The sequence below is a fragment of the Neopsephotus bourkii genome, unplaced genomic scaffold (genome assembly GCF_033783945.1).
Source record: "Neopsephotus bourkii isolate Nb327-2 ecotype Australia unplaced genomic scaffold, CSIRO-AGI_Nbou_v1 NB_882, whole genome shotgun sequence".
Lineage (NCBI taxonomy): Eukaryota > Metazoa > Chordata > Aves > Psittaciformes > Psittacidae > Neopsephotus > Neopsephotus bourkii.
This window is the reverse complement of record NW_026901376.1, coordinates 2,247,546-2,275,039: the sequence shown is the minus strand read 5'-3', so window position 1 is coordinate 2,275,039 and position 27,494 is coordinate 2,247,546. Positions and strand designations below refer to the sequence as shown.

General features: G+C 40.5%; 1 protein-coding gene and 1 long non-coding RNA gene across 9 annotated transcripts; one reads left to right on the top strand and one right to left on the bottom strand.

Annotated features, from left to right (window-relative positions):
* Window positions 1-310: 310 nt before the first annotated feature.
* Window positions 311-27,494, bottom strand: LOC133214276 (uncharacterized). Its single transcript, XR_009726070.1, has 2 exons — window positions 27,243-27,494; window positions 311-560 (listed from the first exon to the last, which is right to left on the bottom strand). It is a non-coding gene; the product is annotated as an uncharacterized LOC133214276 (long non-coding RNA).
* Window positions 413-22,369, top strand: SUN1 (Sad1 and UNC84 domain containing 1). 8 transcript variants are annotated; one of them, XM_061357057.1, is made up of 22 exons: window positions 413-530; window positions 5,440-5,637; window positions 5,950-6,140; window positions 7,787-7,813; window positions 7,913-8,107; window positions 9,738-9,860; window positions 10,856-10,939; window positions 11,266-11,376; window positions 12,749-12,847; window positions 13,531-13,624; window positions 13,744-13,802; window positions 14,974-15,104; window positions 15,249-15,473; window positions 15,917-16,003; window positions 16,336-16,370; window positions 17,234-17,369; window positions 18,275-18,529; window positions 18,881-18,965; window positions 19,764-19,879; window positions 20,355-20,522; window positions 21,372-21,464; window positions 21,903-22,369. In XM_061357057.1, exons 1-22 carry the CDS (start codon window positions 454-456, stop codon window positions 22,014-22,016), a joined length of 2,703 nt encoding a protein of 900 aa, XP_061213041.1. In that variant the 5' UTR covers window positions 413-453; the 3' UTR covers window positions 22,017-22,369. The 8 variants fall into 8 exon arrangements, with proteins under 8 accessions (XP_061213041.1, XP_061213044.1, XP_061213043.1 ...); XM_061357060.1 differs by lacking the exon at window positions 9,738-9,860; XM_061357059.1 differs by lacking the exon at window positions 11,266-11,376.

The window sequence follows — 27,494 nt, the reverse complement described above, 5'->3', positions numbered from 1 at the left end:
ACAGCCCATGCTTTGCTTTCAAAGCAAAAGTCATTGCAAAGAGGTCTCTGAAAGCCTGGCTACATGGGGTTTTTAGTTTTCAAACTTAGTTTTTTTGGGTGCTGCATGACTCAGTTCCTATGGAAGCACTGTAGGACGGTTGTGATATGAGCTTGGCTCATATTACAGTAAGGTTCCCGAGAACTTGGAAATTGCAGAAAACAACATCATAAAGAAAGTTGTGCTCACAAATACACTGTGCTTCATGCAATACTGGGAAGGGATCTCCAGCCCCAGCAGCAATACTGCTGAAATGCTGAGCACTCCATAGTTCTGGTAACAGTAGCTGCTTTACTTCAGTACTTGCAAACACAGGCTGAACAGTGCAAGGGCTCTTACATTGGCTTTGTGTACTTCTAAGTCGTTGCATTACTTTTTTTTCCACCTTTTACAGTATGATTTGAAACAGTCAACATGGACTTTTCACGTCTACACACGTATACTCCTCCCCAGTGTCTGCCAGAGAACACTGGCTATACATATGCACTCAGGTGAGAATTCTTTTCTTCTTGTAGAGAAAACTGCATGTTCTCTCATTGTTGTCAATTCCCGAGAGTTCAGCTTTTATGGTAAGTAGCTGACTTCTTTGGAGAATCATGCTTCATCTAGTCTGTTTTGAAAGTAACTACTGTGTCCTAACTGGAGGAAAGAATACATGTAGAACTGACAGGACAGTGACTAACATAGTGACTCAGTGTTTATTAGTTGCTATGAATAACTAGTCTCCGCCTAGTTACAATTGCTGGTTTATTTCTATAAATACATCATCAAAACTCTTAGATGCTTTGTTGTGTGTCTTGTAACTTCTGTGTGTGTTTTCTTCTGCTACTTGGCACTATTTTTGCTTTAAAACCGAGACACATTCATTTCTGCTGTTGTGAAACTTGGCTGGAAGTTGTATATTGATTACTTTTATTGTTTGTTTTGTTGGGTAGGTTTTTGGTTTCTTAGAAAAATCGCTTGTGTGAATGTAAAATCTGTTGTAATGATCTTGGTTGTTCTTATATCTTTTCATTAAATAGACCATTTTAGACTTTTTATTAAATAATTTCAGTTTTCTAAAAACAGTAGTAGTGTGATTGCATGTGTTGGTATTATGTATTCAAAATGTTGTGATGCCCATTTGATTTTCTTTACTATTAATAGAGTAGATTATGGCATCTGATTTATTCTACCTACCTTTTCCTGTTGAGTTAGTAGATGTATTTTGAAGCAAGTATGTGTCAGTGAGCCTGAGATTTCAAGTTAAGTAAATTGTTTGTTAGGGTGTAGTGTAAGTTTGCTTTTCTATTCTGTGCATGTAAATAATTATTTACTTAATGTGCATTAAAATACAGTATTCAGACTGAAGAATTCTTGGCTATTTGTCAGTAAAATAGTAGTCAAAGCTGTAAAATTAAGAGGTTGCTAACTTATTCTTGCTGTTGTGGGCTCTTAAAATTGAAGCATCGTTATTTGGGGGGGGGGACACCATGATGGGTTGTTTTGCTTTTTTAGCTATAGCCTGATGTCAGTAGTGTTGCAAAATGGGATATGTTCTACGTTGCATCAATTATATAGCAACTCTTCCTGAATTTACAGAACACTGTTAAAATGTTGGTTAAATACAAGTGGGTTTACTAATTCTGAGAGAAGATGACTTATGTGCCTTTTATCAGCCGGCAGATTCACTATTATATTACTGTGTGCTTTTAGATAGCTCTGTGTTGAAGTGTACCTTGGTCATTGGCTGACATATATTAGCTCTTCTGCAGAGGATAACTTTCCCCATTGTGAGCAGTGAAGGCAGACTTTTGAATCTTCAGGTTGTTTAGACAGTGATTTTTATGTCTCTATGAGCATATCTTAAAACAAGCTGTTAAACTGGCATCTGATTTTTCTCCTTCCTTGTTGTATTTGTAAGGTTTTTATAAAGCAATAGGCTTGTGCATGTAGTACTGCAGAAAAAAGTACAGAGAAGTTAGATACCACAAAGCTATTACCAGGCCTGTTAATACAATTTATATTAATATTTGCTTGGATTACTGTGTGTTCATAACTGTTTGTAGTGCCTTCTGCTTTGTGTTTTTCCTTCTCCAGCTCAAATCAGCAAACTATTAAACTGATACAGCCAAATGACCTTTATCCTCCTCAAAATGCCAGTCAGCCTTGTGAATTTCACCCACTTGTCAACGTATAATTTACACCCCTCCTTTAGAGTGATCTTTCCTTTTAGTCACTGTCATCCTTGAATTGTGTGGGTTTGGTCAATTTGGGTACCTTAACACTTCTTTTTTCTTCACAACTATGGATTGAATTGGTAAGAATTTGGTTTGATTTTTTTTTTTTCTGTGTCAGAGCATTAAATCAGGGTGTAACTTTCTGCAAAATGAATAAAATCCTTTGTTTTTTTGATGTTTTAGGTTTTTTTGGGGGGTGGTGTTTTTTGAAGTGTTCAGTGATGATCGGTGCAGTAGGTCAGGCGCTCAAGGAAGTAGTGTCTTTAATCAGTTAATAAAAGTAATGCCATTATCAGAAAGCATGTAAATGTTCATGTATTGATTGTGTGCCTGTGCATCTGTGTTGGAAGGTGTCTATTTAAACACAGTTCTCTTAGGTATATCTCATTTATCTATTATTGTCTTGGATAATGAAGTATATAGGACTGCCCTTTTCATATCCTTATAAATGACAAAGTCCTCCAGACGAAGCTATAGCTGTGCTAAAATTGGCCGACCTTGTTCTCATTCAACTTTTAAAACTTGAAAATCAACTCACTGAAGTCTAGGACATTCTTACCCGTGGAAGCTTGTGTGAAGGAGGTGTCAAGTTAATAGCTAAGAAGCTGGAAATGTAAGGCTTGATCCAGTCAGCACATCTGCCAGTAGCCATGGGAGCTGCGTGTGTGGGAAGGAACCGGAGTCTGCACTGTCTGTGTAGGTTATCTGGGAGTGTAGGCTATCTGGGAGTGTAGGCTGATGGCATCACATCTTTACAGTAGTTTTTTTTTTGGTTAGCCATACGTATGGATAGGAGTACCCCTAATGTACAGGTTAATTTCCTATGAAAGGAAAGACAGGGTTTTGTTTTGGGTTTTGTTTTTTGTTTGTTTATTGTATCTTTTCTGTAGTAGAAAAAAGGCTGCTTTCCAAACTGGGGAGACTTCTGGATAGTGTCCTGCCAACCTGGGACAGAGAATTCACTTTCAGTGTGAAGAGAATGATTATCCTGCATAAGAGAGAAGGTCTCTTACAAAAAGAGGAGATGATCCATGATTTTTTTTTTACTTTTTTTTAAGACTGGTAGAGCCCAACTCTGAGGTATGTGTTCAACCCAAATTGATGTAAGTGCTCCCTGAGATACTGAACAACAGCACATGTTCACAAATAGACACAAATTGAGGCTGGTCACAGCTGTCAGCTTGTCCTGTGGACTTTGTGTTCTTGTGAATCGAGTATCTGAGAGAAACACTAGGTGGAGATAAGGAAAAGCAAATGCATAGTAGCAAGTGTAAATAGCAAAATTGAGCTCTGAACCAGCTGTTCAGGGAGAGACTGTGTAGTAAAATCTTAAGGAGGTTTCTGCCTTATTTCCTCTCTCCCTTCCACCCAAATGTAAGCAAGGATTAATAAACATACTGTATATAGTAATGTATGTTGGGTTTGTCTTAGTGCCCTGCATGGGGTTGCACTGCATGTGGCAGCACTGGCAAGGCAGACCAGTAAGGTCAAGCAGGTGGTGCCAAGGACCTGCCACTAAATCTGTGCACCTCTGGGCGATCGAAGAAATTATGTTGGACAAGCTCTGGTTTGGTCCTGGTCTGCCCATTTGCTGCTGAAGCCAACTGTATTTTCCTGCAGTGCGTTGTACGGGTTAGGCTGGGTTTTTTAGCCAAAAGAAATGCAGTTCATGTGCTTTGGCACTGTCTCATTTTGCGTGCTTTACTTTGCATTATGCAGCAATGAAGAAACTCACTTGAGAAGCACCTGCCTTGTCAGAATTCAGTTGCTGCTGTAAGGGCAGCTGCTAGGCCTTCTGATGTTAACTTATTTGTATGCCAAAGTAGTAACAATACACACCAGTTCATTGCTTGGTAAGGTTCTGGGCACTTTAATGAAGAAAATTATTTCCAATAAATTGCTTTTCCACAAATACAGGATATAGTAGCTGTTTACATGTAATTTTAAAGGGACAGCTTCCATTTTTAAATAGAGATTGCATACTAGACTCATTCAGATGTAATTTGCTTGCTTGTTTTTGTTTGGATTTGGGGTGAAGGAGCTGCTATTGTTATTAATACCTTGCTCAGCTCTTAAAAAAAAACAAAACAAACCCACAAAACCCAGAAAAAACAAATGAAGAAGAAATTAAACCCCCCAGGAATATTGAGGACCTGCTGTTACAGCTGTGTATGTCCCTGTGGTCCAGGAAGGGACAGACTCTTCAAGAAAGCTGGCCTAGAATGCTTGGAATTTGGTTACTGTGGGTCACAGTGCTGAGGGGTCTAGAACCTGGTGTCCTGCTGCCAACCACCTCATCTCTGTTTTTTAACTGAATATTTCCCTTGATTGTAAGCGTGAGTATTCTGCTTTAGGCTAAACTTCCATTTTAGTATATGTACTTCTTGCTGACTCCTTTGTTTAATCTGTTTGTGTTTGCCTTGTGTTGCTGCTTTGTTTTCATTGCAAGTGTTCATGGAGGTTCTGAAAGAATCATGTGTAAAAGTGTGGAGTAGAGCTCCTGAGGTAATAATTTGAATCTTCTCTACATGTAAACTTGCTCTGTAAAGTAAAATTGATGAAATACTCCATTTTTTTAATTATTTGCATTAAATGAATAAACCTTGTGAAAATACTTTTTCTAAAAGTAATGGTATTTAACCTAACATAGCTAAAGTAGGGAAGTCTTAAGTTTCTTGAAGAGAGGAAAGTTCGGGCTTGTTGGGAGATGGGAATTTTGGAGTAGTGTTGTGTGTATATCTTTGGTTCTCAAAACAGGGGATTGGGAAATGAAATAAAAAATAAACTTTGGCTAAAAATGAGTATTTACTTTGCAACTTAGAGTGCATCATGATTTTTAATTTGCTGCTAGGTGTGTCGTGTATGGCTTCCTCTCTCAAATTGGTCCCCAAAGAACTAGGCTGCGTAACAAATGCTTTTCTGGCTAAACTTCAAACATGGTTTTCGTAATGGTTGTTTCTTTCTGTGATTTCCTTTCAGTTGTAAAAGTGTAATGTGAATTGCTAAAGATAATTTTGAATATCTATATACTTCTAAATTACTTGGGTTATGTGGTATATCTTGTGAGAACTTTTCCATAACTCCAAATAAACTGCTTTTAATGGAAATGTGGATTAGCTTGAAGGCGTGTTTGTTACTAAGGGAATTCTCTCTTACTTTTGTTACTGTTCTTACTTGGCAGTTCAAGTTATTCTTCAGATGCTTTGGACTTTGAGACAGAAAACCAAATAGATCCAGTATTTGATTCTCCAAGAATGTCACGACGTAGTTTACGGTTAGCTCCTGCAACACTTAATGAATCAGATGATGCACGAAACCGTGGCCTCCATGACAGCTCTTACTCTGCTGGAAACATGTCTTTCAGAGAGAAGCCTTCCAAGTAAGCATTTTTTTAATCATGATGGGTTAATTTATTGGTTGGCGTCCTGGGAATTCCTGTTGGAACACAACCATACATAGATTACCTAATCTGTTTTTCTCAGTGTTTACTGCCATTCTCTGGAAAATACTTAGTATGTGGTCTGCAATGAAGTCTTGGTAAAAGTACAGATGCTTGAAGAGAGGTTTTTCTTCTAAACCTGATTTGTCACATCAGTGTTGAAATACCTTGACTTTTCTCTTATTTCTGTGAGACTCACAGAAAGTTGCATCTTCACTGCCACATCTTATTTGTCTTTGCTTTGTTTCTAAGGGTGGTGAAGGAACACAGAAGTGCGAATAAACAGTCTGGCAGTGAAAGATTCACACCAAGGAAAAATCTCTCCAGCTCTTCTGTATTAAGCCAAAGCAGCTTCAATAGCCATGGCAGTGATACATTAATGGTATCCACTGTATTGGAAGAATCTTCAATTCAAGAGCAGACAAAAGTACATCATTTCTGGGGTAGGCAATTGATTGCTATTGCTTGTATCCAACTGTGAAAACTGGTTATGGTTTGGTATGTATGATCATACGTTCACATATTCCCTATTTTCCACACCCATTTTTCCATCCTACCCTCAAATGTGTGCATGTGTATAGACTTTTGCAGTAGGTGTCTGCTTGCTCAGATGCCTACTGGAAATTCACAGTAAGTGTAAACTTGATTTATAGGCACAATCAGTATCAGGATACCTTGCCCAGGCAACTTCATATGGCAGGCCAACATAGGCAATTTTGTGATGCAGTACCATAGATTGCACAGATGTGATTGTCTCTTATCACTACTTTCTTCAAAATGCACATGAAGTGCTGTCATTAAAGAATGGTAATGTGTAACATGTCTCTGAAAAGCCAAAGAAAAGTTTCTCATTTGCTCTTAGGCAGAAGCGTGTTTCAACTTTGTATATGTCAATCTGAAAGCTTCAAATTCGAGGCACTAGGGGATCTCCTAAGACTGTTTTTGTGTGGCTAGCTCATTTGGTTTTGTAAGTATATACAAGTATACTTTTCTGGAGCCTACTTTCTTAATTGAAGAGGAATATATGCGAGTTGGCTACAAAAATAATTTTTTATGTGAAGTGTCCTATACAAGACCAGTAACTTACTGTATCTCCCATTTCAGACTATTTGTTTCTAGTTGTCATGGTTTAAGCCCAGCCAGTAACTCAGCACCACACAGCCATGTGCTCACTCATCTGTAGCCCTCTCCTCCAGGTGGAATGGGGAGGATTGAAAGAATGTAAACCCCGCAGGTTGAGATAAGAACAGCTTAATAAATAAAGTACAATATACTACTAATAATAATGATAAGGGAAATAACAAGGGAAGAGATTATAAAACTGAAAGGGGAAAGGAAAAAAAACCCAATAAACACAAGCGATGTGCAGTACAGTTGCTCACTACCCACTGACCGATACCCAGCCTGACCTGAAGAGTGAACTGGACCTTCTGGGGAAGTCCCCCCAGTTTATATACTAGGCATGACATGCTGTGGTGTGGAATACCGCTTTGCCTACTTTTGGTTAGGTGTCCTGTGCCTGCTTGGGCCTTGATTGGGGTAAGCATTACTTAGCAACAAGTGAAACGTTGTTATCAGTATTGTTCTCAGAGCAAAGCTGAAACACAGCACTGCACCAGCTACTAGGAAAGAGAAAAATAACTGTTACAGCTGAACCCGGGACACTACTCAGTACACTTGTGACCTTCCCAGAGTCTGAAAGTTTCAATCTTAAAACATATTCTAAACTTTACATTAGCTTGCTCATAAAACAGGACTCTAAAATACAGTAGTACGAAAGTAGTTTACCAAGTAGCAGAAGCGGCATAAGTTTGTAATTAGCTTCTCTAAAGTCACATAACCTAAGAAAAGGTGTAGTTACGTTCATATTGTTTTGTCTGCCTTTTCACTGTTACTCCCCTATGTTAATGTCTGAATGTATGGATCTGGTCATGTGGTGAACAGCAAAATATGTTAAATGCTAATTACAAAGTGGCTTTTCTTTGCAGTTTTAAAATTAGTGGCACTTTTAATTTGACTTCATGGCAGTTATTCTAGTTGATGATGGGATTTCTTCATATTTGAGACCAAATTCTTTTTTCTTTTGAAGGTCTTGATGATGAAGGTGACCCTAAAGGTAACTACACTTTTCTTTCTACTTGAATTCTGTTTAATTGTAACCAGAGACATCAGTACTGATGTTGATGCACTAAATGTTTTACTCTTGGTTTGTTAGGTAGTGATACTACACTGCTTCAGGGACATGGCGATACAGCAACATCAGAAATGCAGACCACAGTGATTAATGGCTATACCTGCAATGAGTGCAGCATGCTTTCTGAACGGAAAGAAGTTCTTACAGCACACTCAGCTTCCCGTGTGCCGTCTTCAAGAATTTACTCTAGGGATAGGACCCAGAAACATATATCTAGTAAGTTACCTTCTCTTGTATATTGTCTATATATGTTTTACCTACATCAGTTGAAACTTTATGTACTTGTCAACTACTTATACCTGATTATCAGATTTTTTCAATGCTTCTGAAGGCATTAAATTTCAAAAGGAAAATGCTATGGTATCTTAATGAGTTTTATTTCCACAATGATTTGGAACACAACGGGCAGTTCCAGCCAGCACTGGTCACAAGAGTCTCCTCATCTGGAATCAGATCTATACATGTCTATCTATGAAGTTTTTGGTCAGAGTTTTCAGATAAAAACTTCCTGTGTAGGCGCGTTTCTCTTTTTTGTTATTTGTTATATGATGTAAAATTTTCAAGACTGAGCAAAATTATTTCTTTCCAGTGCCTCTGCTCTCTAGGAAATCTCAGAGATACACCTTCCTGCCTTCTGCTTTTTTAACTATTTATATCCTCATTTAACCTTGTAGCTTACTAGAGTGTTTCTAGAAGCTGAACATCAACTGCTTGAAAAATACACTTCCTAGTGACTCCATTCCTACAGCTTGAAAACAAATGAATCTGCTGTACATTAGGTTCTGCCTTTCCAAGACAATCTCCATTCTGTGGATGGCTGTCCTCAGTGTCTTTACTGTGTCTGCCTGCCGCTTACATAGCAACTTGAATTTCTTGTTTGTTGTTTGTGGTAGTCCTCAGTTACCACAAAATTTTCTTGAATGGCCTTGAATTAAAAAGGAGCTGATTTGGGGGTTATTGAAGTATATTTTTAGTAGCAAGAAATTTGTTTCCTTGAACTATAAGGTGTTCTTTAAATGCTTTGAGGCAACTATTTATTTTGGTTAATACATAGTACAGGCAAGAATTCTTATGGCTTGGCATAATAAACTGCTTAAAGTGATACTGTATGAAAAGTGTTTTCTGTGCTCCTGAGTTTGCATTTATGTAGGAGAGTTTTATAAGGAGCTCCTATTTGTACATTCGTTTGAACTTTAACCCAGCAGTTTGGTTCACACTGGCATTGGGAAGGAAGGGGAAGCAAAAAAAGGGGCACATAGTCACATCGGATTTATTTGCAATGGGGCTGATTATGGAAAACCAGCTAAAGTACCAGCAGTACAAAGGTGGTCTGCAGATTTGTTCTGTGGCTCTAAAGGAGATGTCTATGTCTCTAGCACTTGAGGCAGACCACTGTACTAACTTCCTTCAGTGTAAAGGCTGAGGAGAAGGAAGAAAGTCCTCACCCTTTGAATGTAGTTTGTCTCTTTGGAGCTTTGACCCATAAAATCAGGATCTGCAGCTCACAACATTGAAAAATCCTGAATTTAGTAAGCAAGAAATTTATTGCTATTTAGAGTTCTTAATTCTTACTAAGAAAGGCTATTCTCGCTGAAGCCATACATCCTGTCTTGAAAGGGTTTTCCTTTGGATATGAAGTTCTTACAAAAGCTTTGCTGTAGTATCTAATGCCATCCAGACTTCTCAAACCACGCTTCCTCAAGTTTCATATACCTGGCTAAACAGGCTTTCCATGTTTGATTCTCATTCTTCCACAAGCTGATGGGCACCAGAGAATGGAAGTACATCATCTTAACGGGTGTGAATAATTTGTATTCACACTGGGTTATTTTTTTTTTTTCAATAGGAGGAACCTATTCCTACATGAGTAAGATTCTCCGATTGGTCAAACATGTTGCAGCATCTTTTGCATCACTGTTGGTGCAACTATTTCAAATGGTTTTGCTGAAGCTGGGTTATGACTTCAGAGGTACCTTTTCAGTTGTCTTTCTTGGTCTCTGCACACAGCCACAGTGTGTTTTGGCTTCTTTTCTTACAGACTTCATCTCTGGCACTATGATATTCTTTTTCTATAGTCTTTTGGCTGGCTCCTGTCTTTTTCCCTTTTTAAATTACTATATAACTATCTCAGTTCTGCTACTCTTTTCATGCTTTCCTTCTGCTCTGGAAGTATCGGGATTCACGTATGGGAGACCTGTTACAGTTAAGATGCACATGTTTATTTTTTATTTGGAAGCAGTAGAAGGAAATGTTTAAACTGAGAAACTTAAGTTGGTTTCAAACTGCTTGGTGTGATAGTGTCAAATCCAAACTTTTCAGTGTCTTTAAGTTAGGACTGTCTTGTTACCCTTAAGCCCACTGTGCAGTCAAAGCTTGATTAGATCTGTCTTGCAGAACTGAAATTACCATCATCCCTCTGCTACTCTAAAGCACATCTTGTTTTCCCTAGAAGTATTCTTTGGTGCTTTCTCTTCTGTCATACACAATCTCCAAGTGAAGTTAAATTGCCATAGGCAGGAGGTGACTGATTTTTCTGTTTGATTAAAACTGTTCTCTTTGCCTTGGTGCCTTATAACTTGCTTATGATCTCTTCTCGGTCTTTTGAGATCTCCGGTAAAACTAACACAAAGATGTAGTGATTGGCCCATTTGAAAGAATGATGCGAATAGGGACTCAAGATTTCATGAGTTTTTACTTGTCTTGTGGTTTTGGTTTTGTTTTTTTACTAACTTTGCTATCTGAAAAGAAGCAGAAAGATTTTTTTGGACCAAAAGGCCCCCTGATACTTACAGAAGAAAAATTAAGATTACACAGAGTAGTCTGCTTCCTTGATCATTTTTTCAGGTCTCCTGTGAGTAACCTGGCTTTAATTGTGAACTCAGCCAGTTTAGCTAACATCCACATACATGAAACACTTCAAACTTGAGAATTACATTCCACGTATGCTTTTTGAATGTGTTGCAGCTCACTCGGACTACTGCGGAAGTATGAATGTGAAGGGGTCTTACAGAGAAGATAGACATCTTGGTGTAACTCAGGAATCAATATGTAAGCATTCTTGATGTTGTTTAGCCTTGGGTAAAACCTTGGGCTAAAAGACAGGTTGTTGCTGTAATAGTAATATCACATGCCCCATTACTCAATGGGAACTACAAAGTAAATGTTTGTTTTGCAGTTTAGATGTTGGGGGAGAATGGTGATTACCTGGTGTACAGTAGTATTTCCCCAAGCAAGCGTTATGCCACTGAAGTTTACTTAGTGGCTTTTAATTTGATAACGGATAATGTGAAATAGACTTGTTTTGACTAACCTTGTAACAATCTTCATTTGATCCTGGCTTTGTCCCATTAACTGACTCTTACCACAACCTACAGGTGATGACTGTAAGGGGAAGAAAAACCTTGAAACACACATCACAGACCACATGCAGTCCTCATGGGCTGAAAGGGTAGCAAGGACCATTTGGCACACCTTTTCTTATGCAGGTTGACTTGGACCTTTTTTTATTTTGCTTTTATTTTGCAACACAATCTCACAATACTAATCAATGGTTGGTTGTTTTTTTCTCTGTCAAAGTAGAAATGTAAACTGTCTAGAAAATTAACTTACTTAACACCTTTCCTGACTGACCTCTTGCTTTTATACTGGCTTTTATAGAAGCTTGGCAGACTGCTTACCTGCTAGTAAAAACAAGGTAGAAGGACAGCATGCACCTTGTATGTTAGAGAGAACAAATCAAATTGCTAATTTAATGCTCTGTGGGGAAGTCTACATTCAATAGGTTGAAAAGATGCCTTAAAATGAAAGTAAGGTAGAGGTATTGGTATACAGATTATCTGAATAAAGGGGTTTTAACATTTTATTTTTGTTCTAGTGATAGTCAATTTTTACAGGAATCTTCTATAGGGATAGAATCTTCCCTGTGAGATGAGCGTTCCCTAGCTTGAATGACAGAGGCATCAAGGATCTATTTGGGTGCTCTTTGTTCAGCAAACGAAAATGATATGAGACACTTCAGTCACCTAAATGCTTTGCAAAATATTGGGTTGGTATATCTATAATCACTCAGATTAACCCAGACATATCTGCAGATCTAAAAATGTAGGATTATTTTCTAAATGTGTCCTGTGTAGTTTGTTCTGTAGAACGAACAGTGCTAATCCTGCATATAGTAGTTGTTGGCTTCAGTGGGCTAAAAGTGAAAGCATTCCCTTCTAGTTTTTGGAGTAGTTTTTTTGTTGCCAGTTTTGCTCTATAAGAGAATCAAAACTGACATGCTGAAGATGCTTGGGAACATTCACTGCCCATAACTTCTGGTAGGGATTATTTTCTATTAATATTTCTTAGACATCACTGTTTGATTCACTAGGATTTACAATTTGTGCTTATTCCTTCTTCTGCATGTGAACCTAGATAATGAATTTGATGTATAATTCAGAACAAACAAGATGCTTTCAAAGTAATGATATGCTTCAAACTCCTTTTTATGGCAGTCTTTTTTTTTTTTGTCTTCTCTGTCACACTTAGCATGGCATTGTTAGTTAAACATGCTACAAAATGTAAGCCTTGCTGGTTTTGGAAAAGTATTTAACTGCACAGCTGCTGTTGATCGTTCATCCCTGTGCTTGAGAATTGTTTCTGAGTTATCTTGGTTTTACTTGGCTTCATATTTATTAGTGGCTGCTTTGCTTTTAAAGAGTGAAGAACCAAGTTTGTAGATTACTGAAAGGTGTGGATTAGAATGATGCAGAACATGTAACGGGCAGGGGACTGGGTCTTTGTTACTTCATGTACTGCAAAAGAACTGTAAACTCATTTCTGTATGTTACCATGTGGCATGAATTTCTTATAATCTAGGTTACGTTATGCTTCACGGGTTGCGGACGGTGGGAACAGCGGGATGGCTTGTGTCTCAGAAGGTGTTGTCTCTACTTTGGCTGGCCATTCTTTCTCCAGGTTACTGTCCTTATCCGTTTGTGTGCACGTTGCCTGTCCCTTTAGGCAAACCAGGCATCTGTAGTGTGTGGCTTACACTAATTCCACTGTGCTTAGGCTGTAGCTTTTGTACTCGGCAATGAATGTGCTACTTCAACTTTCTTTTTTAAAAATTGACTGGATTATGCTTAATGAGAGGTCTGTTTCTGTTCATAGGCATAATGGGCGACTAACCAGACTGTTTCATGAGGGAATGAGTGTGTGAGGAAACAAGTGCCTTGAATAGCACAGAATATGGGGTGTCAAGAATAATGGAGTGTTTGGTTTGGTTGCAACTTCCTCTCTTGGCATTCTCAATAAAAACTGGTGCTGCTGATCTGTACGTTTCTTGAAACATGCTGAAGGTCTTCAGCGTGTGGTAACTTGGATTCAAATATAATACTGACTTTCCAGCAAGAGTGCATTATTAAAACAAACGAACATTTTGTCTTTTTGCATGGCTGTTGGTTTTGTTGAGCATCTGATGTTATAATGCTGTCAGACTTGCGATATGCAGATATTAATAAGCTGCCTGTGTTGCCTGCAGTCGTGCGTTTCTCTGGTGTGCAAAGTGTTCTTGGCCACAGTCGCATGTCCTTCTGCTTGGTTTCTTTGAACATGTGCCACACTAATTACAGTTCACACTGTCACTTTTTGTCTTCCAGGGATTGCAGCTTCTGGCATATTCAGGCTGCTTAGAACCGCATGGTATAAACTTGCTACCCTCACGTCTTTGCTCAAGGTGTTTCTTCTTGGAAGGTATGTATCCACTGAAAAACACCTGTTTTGTCACCAAATTATTTACCCAGTTGTAGTATAAAAGAGTGAAATGTGGTAAATGTATTCTTTCTTGTAAACTTTCTTCCCCATTTCTCTAGATGCCCTCCAAAGGCCTACAAGCTGTTCCTGCTCCTTATCCCACTCTTGTTTCTCCTGGGTATGTGAATCATTTACTTATAGTACAAAGTGATCTATGCTTACTATTCCAAACTAGCGTTTTTAGTGGAACTTTTGGTTCACAAAGATACAGAAGCAAAACAAAGCAATTTGTGAACAGGGCAGCACTTTGAGCTTTCCAAATACTAGCAAGCCAGTGAGCTTTCCCCTTGCCATGCCTTTGATTTAATTACCTAGATCTCTTTCGAGAGAGTGTGGGCAAGCAAGTAGATGCACTGAAGTCCTTTTTTTTTCTTGATCTCCCCAAGTAGGACTAGCGATGGAGTCGTAAGGAGTAGGCTGCATACTGTCTGCTTTGGTTCTTGCCCACCTCTGTGAAAGTGTGGTTAAGTTCTCTGATCAGCTCATCCTAAGACTTCCCTTTGCTCTAGACAATGCTTGAGTTGCTTAAAATACTGCTATTTAGGCTGGTTACATGTCAATATCTTAGGCAAGCTGTCTGTTTTGTTTGAATTCAGGAAGCTCAAAATACTGACCAGAAGTGCTGGGCTATTTCTGAAAAGCAGGTTCCTGTCTTTGCACTCCCTAAATTAGGTGTAGCTGCTTTGGGCCCAAGAGAAACTTTTGTCAGAATTTTACAGTGGGCATTCAAACTCCTCTGTATTAGGGAGAATAACAAAGGAAGAAGTTACCCTGTGTAGAAAATGCTGCTGCTTCTCACTGAGATGCTGCAAGAATAGGTGTAATCTTTGCAAAATGCTCAGTTGTTCCCATGGGAGCCTAAGTTTCCTCCAACTAAGTTTCCAATTCAGTGTTATGCAATGTAGTATGTAGTAAGTAGGGTAGGAGGCAAGATATTTTCTATTGAGGTAAAAAGCAATATTTATATCTGCCTTTAGTGAGCATGGCCAGTCTTCATCAGTAAATGTCATCTAGGTCCCAGGGAAGCAGTAGTAGAGGTTAAAGTTCTATCATGACACAGAAGTGCAAGCTGCCTGCCTTCCAACTGTGTGAGTGGTACTGGTGGATGTTCCCTAATATTCTTGAGTGCTTGACTTACCAATGTTAAAGCTGATTATTTAGACTGGAGTAGTGTCTGTTGTGCGACATCCATCATGTGAAGTTAAGGTAGCTTGTGTCCTTAAGGAGGAAAGCTATAAGCAGTCTTAAGGGAGAATTTTTTATAATATCCTTTTTACTTTTGAATCTAGGTGTATGGTTCTGGGGGTTTAATGACTTCATTTCATTACTACCTTCATTGACCTGGACAAGGTATGATAGGCTGCAGGGAATACGTGACCATGTTCATGAACGGCAGGATGATTCTGTTCAACCTCCAAAGGTAAGGAAGAACTTCAATATCTTTTAAGACTTCTTAACTCCCAAGCCTTCAATACTTTGCGATAACTACTCAATACACAAGTAATGTATGTAAATGTCATGATTTTTATACATTAAACAAAATGAAAACCTCTGTATACCTTAGGATACCATAAGCGTCTTTGATTCTGCTTACCTAAGTGAGCTGGAAAAGCAAATGGCCTTTGTGTCTGACAAGTGCCATCAGAATGAAGAAGAATATAGTAAATTGATGTTTCTGATTCATAATCTTCAAGATCAGCTTGCCCAGATGAGCGACAAAAGTGAAACATTGAAATTAATAAAAACTGTGATTGGTCAACATCTTAAAGACATGGAAGCAGAGAAAACGGTAAGATAATCAGTTATTGATATTTTCTAATACTGATCAAAGTATTCTGATTTAATTATGCAGATTTTTTGCAATTTGACTTGAGGATTCTTTTTCTGCTACGGAGCTAACTGATTGGTAGTAGATGCCAGGGAGTAGTCACTGGCATTTGTTCCTCCTTTGTTATTGCTGAAAAAGAATTAATTCCAGATAGGTGCTCTAAAGTAGAATCTTGCATTGTTGAAGAGCAGGTGGATCCTCTTTTCAGACAGAGAAAGGAGGACTGGTAACAAAGAAGAGGTCTTCTGGTAAACTTCCCTTTAGAGCTGCTAGATCAGGCTGTCATATTTATTACCAATTCTGTAATTTCTCATTGTCCCCAAGAATAAAGGGCTTACGAAGTGAAATAAAAATTATTCTTTGTAGAAAATCTCAATTTTTTTTCTTTTTCTCTGTTTTTTAAGACTGACTTCCTGGCTTTACATCAAGAACATGAGTTGCGCATTCTGAAGCTGGAAGACCTTATTGAAAAACTCTCAGCTGAATCTAAGGTACTGAAATTAGCTGCAATTGTAACGTGGTTCAAATAGACTAAGGTTGCTTTTTTCCCTTTTTGGCTATCCCAAAGCCCAGTTTGTTTTACTCCAGCTATTGCAGTCTTGAATTCTCAAAACTTGTGTTCTTCCTCCCTGTTCTTGGAGGGAGTTTCCGTCCAGAGTGAAATTATTCATTATACTTGGCCACTGAGGCAGGTTCTCTTTGAAATAAAATCTTATTCTACAGAGGCACAAACATAAGTGTCATTTTCATTTAGCATTCTTTGTCCTCCTTCTGTCACTTGTGTTTCTTTGTACATGTTAAAACTAACTTCGGTGTTTTTTAGGGCATCCAGAAGCACCTGGACGTAGCCAAAGCAAGGTACGAGCATTTTTCAGATGCATTTTTCTCTTTCAATCCTGATGCTCATTGATGGTGATATGCATGTTCTCCTTTGGAAGACAGCAATCCTTTTCTTTGTGTTAGTTAACTGGCCTTAAGAGTTTGTGTTGTCAGCAGGAGTACTTCTCTCTTACAGTCAGCTTTAACTGTGATGCTGAACATCAGCACAAGGCCCACTCCCAGTGGGTGAGCAATTCTACAGGTACATTATTGACTAGGGAAAGCTGTTTATATAGGAGAGGAGAACAAGTGACTTCTCATCCTCTTCTAAATCCATGAGATCTTTTCCACAAGTGTATAGTAGCTGCTTTTGTTAGACTTTGTATTTAAACTCTTGAATTGTATCAGTTTTAACCTTCATCTTTCTTTTTTGTTTGCCAGCTGTCCTACTTTTCATTCACTTAATCCCCAGTAAAACCAGCAGCATTTCATTAAGCAGTTTTCCCTTTGGGAAGAGGAAAAGAAACACCTATTTGCTTAATCTCCCTTTAAATTAGATCTAAATGTAAAATGGCTTTGAAATTACGGCTGGTCCCTTCTTCCGTAGCATGCCCTGAACACTGATCTATATTGGTCCTATGTGACTGCTACTTAAGGTCACATTGACACCTGCCTCTAAAGTCATCACTGCTGGATTTGTCTGCAACTTAAACATTCTTTTCTTTGACTATATTAATCCTAAGTATGCCTTAAATAAAATGCTCAAGGAACTGCAAGCTCGCAGTGTCGATCATGGTGAATAACTGAACTTTGTATTAGACGAGTCTGTTCTAACACCTTTGGAATGTGATGGAATGATTCAAACTCATTTTTCCTAATCACTGACTCCTTACTTTTGTCAGAGAGGATGATGCACAGAGTCAAATTTTGGCCAGAGTTAAAGAGCTAGAGCTAGAGTTGTCCCAGATAAAATCAGAAGTGTCAACTATGGAAAGTGTGAAGAGGAGTTGTGGGAAAATAGATGCCATTCACGAAAAAGTAAGTTCTGTAACTTCTGTAGCTGTCCCAGTAGAACTTGGTACTGCTTGATTTTTTGTTCACTTACTCTTGGAAGGTGCTGCAATCAGTAATATGGGGGTAAGATTCATTTTAAAGAATGGTAGCAGTGCTGTGGGGTTTTTTTTTTCCATGACTGCATAACACAGACAGGAGGTCAGGGATTGTTTTCTACAATGGCAGGGTTTTTGCATTGAAGATTTGACACAGCAGCAGTTCTGTGTACAGTACTTTGCTCTTCTTATTGATGTGTTTCCTAACACGTGGAAAGGTGGAAGAGAGACTTGCATAAAAGCAAGTTCAGTTTGTTATCTGACAGTTGCTTTAAAAGATCATGCTCAAGTTCTTTAGGAACCTGTTACATGGTCTGAGCAGGATATAGCCCAGTGAATACAACAGTAGGTATTGACACTGGATTAGCAATTTGGACTGAAATACCATCTTGTGCTAACACTCAAATGCGATCTAGCTGTTGTGTGTGGAATTGATACATCCTATAAGGGGGTGATTAAGCAACTTTATAAACTTGTCCTAACAAGTGCACTGCTCCCTTTAAAGTGGCCACAGTGCTGCCTTTGAACTGTTACAGTCAACTTTCTCTAGTCAGAAGTGCAGCTCAGCTGCTGATGTAAACTGCAGGGTTTGCCTGGGCTTCGTTGGTTGTGCCTTGTTCACCAAGCAAAGGCAGCATCCGGATCTCCCATAGGTTCCTCTGCACACCTGATGGGTCTGTTATCCTAGCGTCAGTGTAGTTAAAACTCATGTGAAAGCTTGAATTATGTTCTGAATGTATGTATTGATTTCACATGTGCCTGTTCTATACAATATTACTTAATGGCCTATAAAGACTAGTAATTTCTGTTATAATTGCTAATGGCTTCTGCTAGGTGGATGCACAGGTTAAAGAATCTGTGAAGCTGATGCTTTTTGGTGACAAACAAGAAGACTTTCCTGAAACACTCCTCCAATGGCTTACATCCAATTTTGTGAGTAAAAGTGATCATCAGACTGAGCTGCGGGATCTGGAGTTGCGGATCCTCAAGGATATTAATCTCCAAATGTCTGCTACAAAACAAAATCTAACACCTGAAGTCATAACGAATGCCGTGACCAATGCAGGGATCTCTGGAATCACAGAAGAGGTAAGTTTAGGTTCTGAAATGTTGAACTAAAACTGTAAAAAGGCCTTTTCTAGGCATTTTGTGGAGCATGACTGTCGCTAGAAATGTGATTTTTTTAAGAGATGTCAGGAACTCAAACTGGGAGAAGTACAGAAAATGTTTTATCAAGGGTATTATTACAGCATTGCTTGATGCCTGCTGTGAATGTTCGGGGTTTCAGTTTATGTTATCTTGAAAACTGAAGAATCCCCAGAATCAACTATACCAAAAAATGCAGGTCCAGGTCATGGGAAGTTGTGGAAAAGAATGCAGCGTTTGATATTATTAAAATCTTTCTCTTTCCATTCTCTTCTTCTCTATGTCCACATTTAGCAAGTACAGATTATTGTGAACAATGCACTGAAACTCTACTCTCAAGACAGGACTGGCCTGGTGGATTTTGCCTTGGAATCTGGAGGTAAAGAGTAGAGGGAACACCATTTCTACTATTCATGTTATGTACAGTGTTTACTGAAAAATCTTATAATGAAGGCTAAAGGTTAGTAGAGCATCCTTGTGTGTTGCCTGTTCATCAGTCTACTACTGCAATCTATGCCTGTTGTTTACAGGTTTATGTATCAGCCTAGGTACGCATGCTTAATTATATATATAATAGTTATATATATATATATGTACACTAGATATTACAGTTCTTTTCAGCCTGTATGCAACTGGAGATAATTGAGAAGCAGAGGTGGGGGGGGATGGATACACCACTGAAGTCACTAGGAAAAAATAGTGTGTTTTTTAGCCCTCCTAAATGAAAATCCTTTTAACATGTTCTTAAAATAACATTTTGCTTCATATAACTTATTTGTATCCCCAGAAATTTTTTATACTCTATGGTTTAAAACTGAAAGAGGGTAGATTGCTATTAGATATTAGGAAGAAATTCTTTACTATGAGGATGGTGAGACCCTGGCACAGGGTGTACAGAGAAGCTGTGGCCTCCCCATGCCTGGCAGTGTTCAAGGCCAGGTTGGATAAGGCTTGGAGCAATCTGGTCTAGTGGAAGATGTCCCTGCCTGTGGCAGGGGGTTGGAACTGGATCAGCTTTAACGTCCTTCCAGCTCCCACCATTCTGTGATTTTTATGAATATATTTGATAGGTTTTTTCTGAGGAAGATAACTAATACATTCATTAAGCTTTGTACATACCTCTGCCTTCAGAGAAATGCGTAATTATTTCTGCTAACCTGATAAATCTCTTTCTTAGGTGGCAGCATTCTGAGTACTCGCTGTTCTGAAACCTACGATGCCAGAGCAGCAGTGGTTAGCCTCTTTGGAATTCCTCTGTGGTATGTCACTCAGTCTCCCAGAGCAGTGATTCAGGTAATAAAAGGCTAAGTAAACAAATTCAGCAATGTTATTCTGTTATGTTGTTTTTAGATGCTTGATGTTTCTGTTTGTAATATCCAGGGGGACATAGGTACTTTGAGCTACGTTCCCAAGAGTGGGATTCTTCGGGTAGTTCCTGAGCACTGCTGAAGTCCTACTCCAGCAAAACTAAGACCTTCATAGGAAGCTTGGGCAGTGCATTGGACTTGTGCAGAGTGTGAGCACTAGGATGGTTCCTGTTGAGAAGTAATCTCAACGTGCTCTTAAGCACTGCTGGTAGTCCCGGTGGATAGGCTGTCTTCCTGAAGAGTTCTACCAAATACATTCTTTTCTGCCACTTACTAAGGCTGTCCCTCATAATTCCAAATTCATTACAACTCTTACTCCAAAAAAAACCATTACAAAAAGCTTGTGGTTATTTTCCTGCTGTTGTGTCCCACCTTGTTCTCTTTCCCTTCCTCCTGTCTAGCCGGATGTGTATCCAGGAAACTGCTGGGCTTTTAAAGGATCACAGGGGCATCTTGTCATCAGACTTTCAATGAGGATCTATCCAACTGCCTTTACACTGGAACACATACCAAAGACCCTTTCACCAACAGGAACTATCACCAGTGCTCCTAGGATATTTTTAGTATATGTAAGTGTGCCTCTGAACTTCAGGTGATGTTTGTGTGCATAAAGAATATTTGTGTTGCTTATCTTGGAAAGTAATGACTTGACGGAGGGCAGCTAGAGATAAACTGTTTCAGTCACTCCTCTTCAGATGGCTTCTAATCTTTAATGAGCCTGAAATCAGATACAGAAAATGTTACAACTAATTTTATTTTTTCTCTTACTTTCTCCAGTAGTAAACACTTTTGGAGAGAGATGATGGGTTTTAAATTCTGTAATACCTCAAAGAATGTAGTTCTTTCATGCAGTTGAATTGCTCCATCCTTCTCCCTCTCCTCTCCCCCACAGTTCTGGCTCTTCATCTTCTCCATGATGTAAAAAATCCATGATTTTTTTTAAATGGATTTTAACTAGGACCACAGTTGCATAGGCACGATTTTAGAGCGAACACCACAGGCTACACCAGAGGACAGTTGTCATAGCTGAGAACTTTTTGTCTAGCTCCTTCAAATGCTTAAACAGCATATGTAAGCATCTGAATCTGTACTTCAGTCTTGGTTATGAACTTGATGCATCTTTTCTCGTTCTGTTTTGTCTTGAGCGCTTTCTGTTATACACTGTGATAGTGGGTTTGCCATAGAAATGGAAGAGGTTTGACAGTGAAAACAGAATCATAGCACAGGTATTTGCAGTGCACAGAATTTAAATGCAGAGCCATGCCTGAACAGGCATTGAGTTACACAGGAAACATTCTGATCCTGGTTTGATCGATGTCTGAGTGCTGTCTGTTGAAACTCAGTTATGTAGACATGCTTCTGGTTTTGGTTAGATAGCAGATTTGATGGGAGCAAAAATCTTTATCTTCTTGTTACAGGGTCTAGATGATGAATATCAAGAAAGTGGCACTCTTCTAGGGCGTTATGAGTATGATCAAGAAGGGGAACCACTGCAGATGTTTCCAGTGATGGTAAGTCTGGATGACAGGATTTAAAGCTTTGGGAGAAAAATGCTCCTATTTTCTATGGTAGTGCACAGTGAGTAGTGAAGGAAGGTGGCCTCATGCTTGGTTGGGCACTGTAAAAACTGAGGCAGGAAGTACCCACCTGCCTGCCTCAAAACCTCTGGTCTGAACACATGAGAGGAGAGGAAAGGTTTGTGCTGCCTGGACACAAATGATGTGAGGATGCTGAACACAGGAACTGTCGGCTTCATGCTTGTCCTGACTCCCTTCACAAGGGAGTGTAAGGCAGGGAAGGTCCTTTCCAAAGTGGCAGGAAGTTCCCCAGGCATGACCTGGTTAGTAATGACAGTGGGTAGTTGCAGCAATCTAAGAAAGCAACTTGAGGAGTTGCAGTTGTCACCTGCTTGGACCAGGTACCTAACTCTGGTTTGTTTCCTTCCCCAGGAGAACGGTCAAAATGCATTCCAAATAGTGGAACTGAGGGTTCTTTCCAACTGGGGAAATGAAGAGTATACGTGCCTTTACAGATTCCGAGTGCACGGGAATGTCGCCCAGTGATCTACACTACAGCTGGGGTTGAGGTTCTTGTATGTTTTGTTCTCTATTTTGTTGGGTTTTTTTTCACTTGAGCTAGAACCAGAACTCATGGTTAAGTTACCATTAAACCCAGGTGTTTTCATGTTATAGGTTATGTAAGATTTGAATTCCCCTGTTTAAGTAGAAATTAGGTAGCTGATGTAGGAATATTTTGGATAACACTAACTTATTTTTAAAAGAAAAAAAAACGTTAAGATAGGATTTTGTGCAATGTATTTTTGTAAATGCTTTTCAACATGTCTTGTTCTTTGCTGCTTCTAAACTGTGACGAGATGCTATCAAAATGTTTAAATAAAGAGTTTTAATTTTTGAAAGTGCATGTACTCTTTGGAGAAGAAATAAAACTGTTTTGCTGTAGTTTTGGTCACTGGATGAACCGAGGCCATGACGGGGTTGTAACATTGAAGGAATGCCCCTGGCTCGTTTCCCAGTACAGTGTGGCCTCTTCCTTCTGATACCCCCCTATCCGCTGGAGCATGTTGGGGCGAGGAGTGGGGTGTCCCCACGGCCTCCCCGCCCCTGCTTTCCCTGCAGTGTTTCCTTCGGTGTCCCTGGCGCTGCCTGGCACACGCCGAAGTGGGTGAAGCGAAGCCCGGGCTGGCCGCTGCCGGACGCTTTGCAGGTGCGGGCCTTTTCCAGCCGCTGGGGTTGCGCTGTTGGTGTGTCAGCGCCGTGCCAACGGCCTTGCCCGTGCCGGAAGGCGGCGGCAGGAACCGGGCGGCGTTCAGCGCATGGAGGGGAAGCTGCGCGCCAGCCTCGGGAAGGGAGGGCGCCCGTTAACGAGGCGCACCAGATGTACCGGACGCCATTGCTCAGCTAGGGCCCGGCCCAAGCCCTGCCCCTGCCCCGCGCGGCCTGGCGGAGCCTTGCCCTGCACTCGGCCCCGCTGCTGCCCGCCATTGGCTGCCGCTTCTGCCCATCTCCGTGTGCTGAGCTCTCATTGGGTCGTGGGGGCCGGGCTGGGCGGGTACGTGCCGGGGGGTCGGGTGAGCGTGCAGGGCTTTGAGGTTTGGGGAGGTGTATGAGCGGCGCTCCTGTCGGTGAGACATAGGTAGGAAGAGGGTTTCCTTGTAGGTAAAAAGATGAATTCGGGCACTGAAACTTGTTTGGAAACGCACTGAGGCCAAAGAGTAGTTCTGGGCAGTCTTGTCTGTCCTCCATCAAACGTGTGTGCAATGTCAGCGTTGTCCCCAGGCACGTAAACGTGGTCGAGGTGATCCCGGTTGTGGATTGTTAACTGGGACAGGCAGTGCTCACTCGCTTTAAACAACGCCGGCCTGTAAAACACTGCTGTTCTCTCATGAGCTGGTGTTAAACCTGAAATCCTGACTCAGAGCTTCAAAAGTCATGAATGCAGATGTACTTGAGGGTGGAGAAGGAAAGAAGCCTGTCTCCTGTAGACCTCCTATCCCTGCCTGTGATCCACGGAGTGGGTGGGAAACTGCGCTTCCTGCCTGACCAGCACCAGTGAGCGAGTCTCGTTCCTGGGCTTGTGCTGTAACTGTACAGGCTGCCGGGTTGAACTGTTCTCCAGGGCTGGATGCAGGATTGCAGGTGGGGGTCTCACGAGAGCGGAGTAGAGGGAGAGAATCCTTTCCCTCTACCTGATGCTCACACTGCTGGGGATGCAGTCCAGCCCTCGGGGGTTTCTGGGCTGCAAGTGCATACTGCCGGCTGGTGTTGGAGCAAGAGAAGGAATGCATTCAGGGGCTTTGCTGTTCTACAGCCATAACTGGGTAAGTCATGACTGGTTTTGTGTGCGTGGTTTGGGGCAGGCGGGGGTGTTATTCCAAGATTGTGAGGGATGAATGGTGAATTATCAGTGGTAGGTGTGATGCGCGGATTGACTCCACAACTCGTTAAAGTTGTAAAGTAGGTATGCTTTTTATTCAGCGCTGAGACGCACGGGGATAATTCCTCAAAGTCATGCGTGCCTCAGTGTTGTTTCCCTCTACATTTATAAGGTTGCACCATACGCCTATACATATTCATGTCCTATCCCCGCTTCGTATTACAGTGAGCTAGAAGGTCCTTTGCGCCTGCGCAGTGCCCCCTCTGGTCATGGGCAGGGGTCTCAAGATGAAGTAAATGAGTCTTCCTCCTGTGGGTAGGGGTCTTCAAGATGAAGTAAATGAGTCTTCCTCTTCTTGAACTTTTCACCTTTTAGTCTTCACGTATGGCCTTAGGGTTTGGTCCCAGCCATCAACCATCTGCTTCTCCCCCTTAACAGTAGATTCAGGGGTCTGCTTTTCCCTATCAGTAGGTGCTTATCAGTAGAATCAGGTGTCTGCTTTTCCTTGTCAATAGAACCAGGTGCCTGTTTTTCCGTATCAATAGCTAGTGCTTTTGTTCTGCTTAGTAGGCATGATAGGTACAGACAATACCTTTGCTTAAGCAATCGAATTCCTCCAACCCCGCTGTACACCCCCCCCTGTACATTGGTCAACCCTCTGCATCAGGTGTTTGGGGTGATTGCTTTGTAATCTTTTAGTTTATCTCTTTGTTGAGCCTTTCTGCTCAAAGAAGGATTATGCCAAACTGGAACATAAAGCAGAAGTGTTTGTGAGCATCCAAACATTAATCGTAACCACGTTTGGTTTCCTTTCCTGAAGGCTCAGCTTTTGGCTGTGAAGGAGTTAGGTCAGTATTGCTGGCTGATAGATACGGGACTTGACTGGGTGTAGAAGTGGCTCGAGTTCAAAATCGCCCTTTTTTTAAGGTGGCTTTTGGAGGTTGTTAAGGGACCTTAAAGACACAGTAGCACTAGGACGTAAATGTCATGTCTTAAAGATGCATTAGAGGTAGCAGTTCATCCTATTTCTATTAATAGTAAATATTTGTTAATCTTACTGCTGCCAGAAAACTTGGCTAATTTGGTCAGCTTAATTGGATGCAAATTCTCCCAAAAGAGTGGCTCTTGCACCCAGAGCACTAAAGTGGTCTAGTGGGGGATCAGGAAAAATGGGACACCCCAAACTGCACCAGTTGCTAGCAATTACCCTGTGGAAAGGTAAGCAAAATCAACTGGCTGTTCTGTGTTTTGTTTTGAAAATATTGCAAGTGTGACACTCTAAGAGATCTACTTTGGAAATAATCTAAGGAAGCTGAGATGGAAATGACTGATTGAGTTCTGCTGTTACCTGATTTTAGCAGTCACATCAGCATAATGTCAGAGGCATTCGATCGGCTACTGCACTGCCAGTTAAAAACTTAGTTTATTGATGGAATTTGGTGCCGAAGCAGTCAAGGTCTGCTCCAGGGGAAACTGAACAGAGGTTTCTCTAACTGGTGATTTCAAAATCTTTCTGCTGGGATTAATCAATTGAAACAGATCAACCTTAACCGTAGGTTTGAATTTCTGTAGGCATCTATCCCACAAATCTGTTTTGCTGCTGTTTAAAGCAAGTGTTTTCTGATGTTACCAACATCCCTCATCTTGACATTCGCTGCATTCCCACTTTTATTACCGGGGAATCATTGCTTTCTTTCTGGTCCCTGTTTCTTAAGTTCTCAGATGAGCTCTTACTTGTTAAAGCGTGGCAGCAGTTGTTATGTATTATCCCTAAAGCTGCAATACATTTCAAAGGCTCTGGGGAAAGTTTTACAAGTGTTGGTTGGGTGGTTTTAGAATTGGATGGCACCATGCAAAATGTGCCTAATTGTAACCATGGGAGTCACTTTGCAGTTGGCTCTTCTGATGGGACGTGTATTCAGTGTGGGGTTTGTGACAGGAATAAATTAACCCATAGAAAATCGTAGAATCATAGAATAGTTAGGGTTGGAAAGGACCTTAAGATCATCAAGTTCCAACCCCCCTGCCATGGGCAGGGATTATTACAGACTGATGTGAAATGAAGGGGAGTGAAGCACAGAATCAGACTTGGCAACTCAAGGAGAGTTATAAAGCAGGTATGTTTATTACAGGCCTGAGTGCAAGGGGGATCACCCCTCCTAACTTGTACACCGAGGGGTTAAGCAGGCAGATATTTATTACACACAAACATGCATATTCATTAGGTTCCCAGGAGAGCAGCAGGCTATTACAGTTAGTTTAGGAACTCATTATCATAAGTCTCATCCCTTTTAGGGCTTACGCACTGCCCTCAGACAGTCATGGGCAGGGGTCTTCAAGATGAAGTAAGCGGTCTTCCTCACAGTGTACTTTTCACCTTTGGCACAGTGGGATGCCCCAGTAATCATAAAACTAGCTGAAATCAGGCAGATCTGTAATTTTCTGATAACTGGCAAAGATTTAGAACAGTGCGACTTTTGTACAAAATCTACTGCAAGCAAAACAGGATGGGCAGACAAGTAGTATCCTAAGCTAGGGGATGTTTGGGAGGCACAGTCTCCAAGCTAACTGATAATTAGGATGGTAAGAAATAATTCACTCATGTTAGTAAGACTACTAAATTCTGTTATCACACTACAGACCTACAACACAAGCATTGTTCTCTATCTTAGACCTAAATTAAGTTAAAAGTATCTTAACCCTATGTTTTCCAGGCAGTTGCTTTCCGTATATCAGGAATCCCTTGCTGCTTAGTGGATGGTGTTCAAAGGTAGTGGAGTAAAATGATTTGACTCTTAAAACCTTTCTCAGGTTCCTTCTGTGTTAGGCTTTGGTGCGCAGCCCAGCCCATGCTTTGCTTTCAAAGCAAAAGTCATTGCAAAGAGATCTCTGAAAGCCTGGCTACATGGGGTTTTTAGTTTTCAAGCTTAGTTTTTTTGGGTGCTGCATGACTCAGTTCCTATGGAAGCACTGTAGGATAGTTGTGATATGAGCTTGGCTCATATAACAGTAATGTTCCTGAGAACTTGGAAATTGCAGAAAACAGCATCATAAAGAAAGTTGTGCTCACAAATACACTGTGCTTCATGCAATGCTGAGAAAGGATCTCCAGCCCCAGCAGCAATACTGCTGAAATGCTGAGCACTCCATAGTTCTGGTAACAGTAGCTGCTTTACTTCAGTACTTGCAAACACAGGCTGAACAGTGCAAGGGCTCTTACATTGGATTCATGTAATTTTACGTCATTGCATTACTTTTTTTTTCCACCTTTTACATTATGATTTGAAACAGTCAACATGGACTTTCCACATCTACACACATAAACTCCTCCTTGGTGTCTGCCAGTGAACACCTATACACATGCACTCAGGTGAGAATTCTTCTTGTAGAGGAACTGCATGCTCATGAATTGAAATGGGGAGCAGTACAGAAAATGCTTTATCAAGGCTTTTCTTGCAGCATTGCTTGTTGCCTCCTGTGAATGTTCATGTTTTCAATTGGTTGTACCAGGCACCTAACTCTGGTTTGTTGTTTTGCTGTTTCCTTTCCCAGGAGAATGGTCAAAATGCATTCCAAATACTGGAACTGAGAGTTCTTTCCAACTGGGGAAATGAAGAGTATATGTGCCTTTATAGATTCCGAGTGCA

Bases quoted from the DNA above. Each gene is read 5' to 3' on its own strand.
- SUN1 (XM_061357057.1), top strand. From the start codon at position 454: ATGGACTTTTCACGTCTACACACGTATACTCCTCCCCAGTGTCTGCCA. The intron at 18,966-19,763 runs GTAAAGAGTAGA...TCTCTTTCTTAG, and splicing joins TTTTGCCTTGGAATCTGGAG to GTGGCAGCATTCTGAGTACT. The intron at 21,465-21,902 runs GTAAGTCTGGAT...TTCCTTCCCCAG, and splicing joins TGCAGATGTTTCCAGTGATG to GAGAACGGTCAAAATGCATT.